General features: G+C 37.1%; 1 protein-coding gene across 2 annotated transcripts in view; it reads left to right on the top strand.

Moving 5' to 3' along the window:
- The window catches only part of LOC115223802 (sialin-like), a 4,774-nt gene extending 1,786 nt beyond the window's left edge, over window positions 1-2,988 (top strand). For both annotated transcript variants that reach the window (XM_029794465.2, XM_036512831.1), the window contains exon 2: window positions 791-2,988. In XM_029794465.2, coding sequence (XP_029650325.2) covers window positions 1,164-2,633 — 1,470 coding nt within the window. In that variant the 5' untranslated portion in view covers window positions 791-1,163 and the 3' untranslated portion in view covers window positions 2,634-2,988. The remainder of the gene's footprint in view (window positions 1-790) is intronic.
- Window positions 2,989-5,000: the final 2,012 nt, after the last annotated feature.

The raw sequence follows: 5,000 nt of genomic DNA, 5'->3' as shown, positions 1-5,000 counted from the left end.
ATATATTTGTAAAAAAGAAGTTTGAAAACGCCACTATATTAGATAAATTTTAATTTTACATGTTTCGGTTCTTGAAATAACGAACCTTATCAAAAAAAATTTATAATAAACAGTATAATGGAACAGTTCATAATTGTTACATACATTCAATAGAATCCATGTTCTTAAAAAGGCGAACTTTATCAAATATATTATAAAGAGTATAATAGAAAAAAATCCATAGTCGTTCCTTACTGTTTTGTCGAGTGTAGTGGAGAAGTTCATTATAGATTTTACCTCATACACTATACACTATACTTAATTTAGAATATCTATTTATCAGTTTTACAAATACCAAATAATTATTCCTAATTTTGTCAGAAAGCCAGTTATTTTGAAGGGCGGCAGCAAGTCGATTAGATCGATCTCAATACTCGACTGATACTTTATTTTATCGACCTCGAAAGGATGAAAAGCAAAGTTGATCTCGGCGGTATTTGAACTCAGAGCGTAAAGATCTGGAAGAAATACCGCTAAGAATTTGACCCGACGTGTTAACGATTCTTCCAGCTGGCCGTCCTAGAGTCCCTTATATAATCTAAACGTTGTATCCCCGATAGATTATGTCTTCGATGTCGTTCCTTAGTTTATTAGTCAAACGTCTTACAAATGATGTACGTTTTTATGTCTTTAATTTCGTTCCATATTTTGGAGTGTGACACAAAAAGCAAATATGTAGGTAGGTGGGTAGGCAATACTGTATTAATCTATAGATTTGCATTGAGCTTATATATATTTTTTATTTTACCAGGTTACCAATAAAGCGTTGTCATAACCAAATATACATCCGGATATGTCAGAGGTACTTTTCGCGAAGAATTAAAACCAGTTCAATTACACCTTGATCGTAGTTCCAGGAAGACATTCAAATCGCATTGCAGAAGTATACTCTCGAATCCATTTAATCTGCAAGTCACTTACATAAAAAAATGTCGCAAAAAAGTGAGGCATCGTACTGAATGGAAACTAATTGAAAATTAGAATATATTTTGGATTCCTATTCTGCAAGGATCAAAAGAAAGCGAAACAAAAGATTTTTGGATCTACTTTTCGGGACAATTATTTGCATTGGATGATTATTGTATCAATTTAAGAAAGACAGGAGAGCGAACGAAGAAAACAAAATGTCGATGTTTACTCGGTGCATTTCTCATTATTGCTCATGTAGATGGAGGTTATGCTACATGTGTTTTACAGCCCTGCTTCTGTTGCAGGCGTTAAGGATCGATCTAAGCATGGCGTTTGTTTGTATGTTAAAAACACCCAATCGTACGACAGATGGCGCCAACTTTACTCGAGAGAACGAACAATGTCACCGCTTACAAAACCATTCGTTAAACAACAATTTTGAAGGAGAGTTCGAATGGAGTAATGTTTTACAATCAAACATGTTGTCAGGCTATTATTATGGCTACATAGCCTCAACTATGTTCGGAGGAGTTTTCGCTGACAAATATGGCGGTAAGACGGTTTTAGGTGGCACTCTTCTCTCATCAGCTATATTTGCCATTCTTCATCCGAGTCTGACTCGTATAAGTGCTTACTTCACAGTTGCATTAAGGATATTAACAGGGCTGGTATCGGGACCGATGTTCCCTTCAGTTCTCTCCTTGTGGGGAAGGTGGGCTCCTCCACTGGAGAGTAGTATATTACTCGGAGTCACGTTTTGCGGTCAGATGTTAGGTAGTATCTTAGGTTTGTTAATTTCGGGTTACCTTTGTGCGTATGGATTTGACAACGGATGGGGTTCGATATTTTATGTATTTGGTGGAGCAACACTGCTGTTTAGTCTTGTTTGGTTCTATGTTGTTCACGACAACCCGGACACCCATCCCACCATCAGCCAAAGAGAACGTTCTTACTTAAAGCGAAATATAACATCTACAAAAAAAGTCAAAAGTATACCTTGGAAACAAATTATGCTTTCGTCTGCTGTCTGGGCTCTCATCATAGCTCACACATGTTTAAATTGGACTGACATCAGCTTTCAGTTATTGCTACCTCTCTATATGAAAGAAGCTCTGAATATCGACACCAAATCAAACGGTTTAATGTCGTCTGCTCCATCTATTGGACAAATTATCTGTCTACCATTAATTGGAAGATTTGCAGATTGGTTTATTTCAAAGAATTATATGTCCAAACGCTCCTTTCGTGTTTTAATTCAGTCACTATGTTTCATTTGTTTAGCTTCTTTACTTATTGCCATAGGGTTTCTAGAATGTTCCCAAACCACTCTAACTGGCGCTCTTTTCCTTTTGTCTGGTGCAAGCATATCATTACACATGTCTGGTTTTAACGTCAACCATATTGACGTGGCGCCAAGATATGCTGGTGTGTTATTCGGAATTAGCAATACATTCGCTTCATTACCTGGCTTATTTGCACCTTTAGTGGCCAGGGCAATTGCACCAAATGGCACACAAAGGGAATGGCAGCATGTATTATTTATGTGTGCTGCTTTTTCTGTTTTAGGAGCCATACTGTATGCAATATTGGCAAAAGGGGATGTCCAGGCTTGGGCAATTTCCAAAGAAGATTCGGCAGAAGACGGTTGTCAGGAAGAACCAATGAACCTAGAAAATAAAGGATAAGGAATGGTTGTGTCTGAACAGGAGGTCAGAGTAAATAAATCTCTCGCAGGAATATCAAAATTATGGTCCACAACATTGTTTAGTCCAGCCTCCGGGTGAATTTTATAACAGATTATAATTATTATTCTTTTTTAATTCTAAAATATTTTCAAAAAATAAATATCGCTGGCATGCGTTCAGAGATGGAGCCCGAATAGAGTCACGATTAACACCAGTTCCAATCACTCAAGTCAATACATCTAAGGGATTCTTTTGTTTCAACTAATGAAAAGAAGTTTATGAATCCATCTACTAAAAGGTGTGACCTGCCTCCACTTCCCTTTGTCTATACATGCTGGGACAAAAAGAAGTACTTAAAAAAACAACAACAATAATTACTTGAAATTCACTCATGTATTAATCTGAATATATGTTAATAATATGATCGATATTGAAAAGTTTTACAATTAGAAAGTGCAAGCTTTCTCTAAAGAATTGTCTCCTCAAGAACTATATACATTCATTTGGACAAAATCTGTCTATCCCCACTCTCAGGACACTTTCTTAATAAGACTGTGTATGTATGTATGTATGTATGTATGTATGTATGTATGTATGTATGTATGTATGTATGTATGTATGTATGTGTGTGTGTGTGTGTGTGTGCACGCACGCGTAAGAGGTCATACATGTGAGTTACGCCCCGTGCGATTATTCCCTGGTCCTCTTTTCTTATCTTTTCATCCCTTCCGCCGTCTTTCTTCTCTTATCCGACGAAGGAACTCTATCCAAAGCGTTATACTTTGACTCCATAACTTTTACTTTATTACACTCTTCTTACTTTGAGCTTTAACCTGATAATATTAATCATTCGGATTTTTATTGTTTTTGTATTTATTTTGTTATTACCTGTCGCAAATTTACCTGTTTCAGTCATTGGACTACAGCCATGTTGGGGTACTCCCTTGAAGAGTTTAGTTAAACAAGTCAGTCCCAGAATATTTTATTTTAAAAGTCTGGTATCCATCCATCTAGCTGTCTGTCAGTCTACCTACCTACCTGTCTGTCTGTCTGACTATATAGCATGTGGAGACTGTTCACCTAGTCTCTGCGCATTCACTTTGCTCACACTTTATATATATACATGTATATATACTTTATATATATATATGTTTGTCTGTCTGTCTGTCTGTCTGTCTGTCTGTCTGTCTCTCTGTATGTATGTATGTATGTATGTATGTTTGTCTGTATGTATGTATGTATGTTTGTCTGTCTGTCTGTCTGTGTGTCTGTTTGTATGTATGTATGTTTGTCTGTATGTATATATGTATATATGTTTGTCTGTCTGTCTGTCTGTCTGTATGTATGTATATATGTATATATGTTTGTCTGTATGTATGTATGTATATATGTACGTATGTAGAACGAGATTCCACACAGTTTCCTTCTAAAAGATTCACTCACAAAACATTGGTCGGCCAGTGGGACTGAACCCGAAACCAAGTGGTTGCAGAGTGAACCGGACGACCTGCCTGCTTCAGTGTTTCCATTTACGCAGTCACGCACCCAGGAAGTCAGTGCGCATGCGTACACACAATGTATTTATTGCAAAACTCGGTGAGGCTTACACGCTTCCGCCCCCTGCTGCTTGTCATCCGGAACGAGGTCACTGGGTGACCGAGAACACGAACGTTGATGTTGACATTGTCGATTGTGTACCGTTGCGGGTGTGAACGGAACTGCGCTGCGCGTGTGCAAATAAGCGCACCTTCGTCTTACATGTGCGTAGGTGTTGCTATGTGTGATGTGTGTGTGTACTTGTATGTGAGTGCAGATATCATGTTTGTATGTGTGCGCAAGTTTGTACTTGCCAAGTGACTCCCTATAATATATAATACACAAACACACGCGCACCACACATACGCATACAGACACACATACACACACCAGCACACACAAACACACGCTCACACACCCACGCAACCACATGGATACACACACTGAGTGTATTCATAAACACACTATCAGCGGTGTGGTATCTCGTTCTACATACATACATACATACATACATACATACATACATACATCGACACTCTAACCACTGAGCCATGCGCCTTCATATATATATATATATATATATATATAATATATATATATATATATTATATATATATATATATATATATATATATATATATATATATATAATATATATATATATATATATATATACATATATATATATATATATGTGTGTCTTCCCTTCTCTGGATCTTTCCTTCTCCTATGTTTCCGACGAAGAGCTCCGCTCCAAACGTTAAACCCTCCTTCTTTCCTGAGCGTCCAATAATACTTTATTTGTTCCATGTCCTCGCGTTGTTGTGTTTT

The sequence above is a fragment of the Octopus sinensis genome, linkage group LG24 (genome assembly GCF_006345805.1).
Source record: "Octopus sinensis linkage group LG24, ASM634580v1, whole genome shotgun sequence".
Classification (NCBI taxonomy): Eukaryota; Metazoa; Mollusca; class Cephalopoda; order Octopoda; family Octopodidae; genus Octopus; species Octopus sinensis.
Note: the sequence above shows the minus strand (reverse complement) of the source record. Positions and strands in the feature narration are given on the sequence as shown.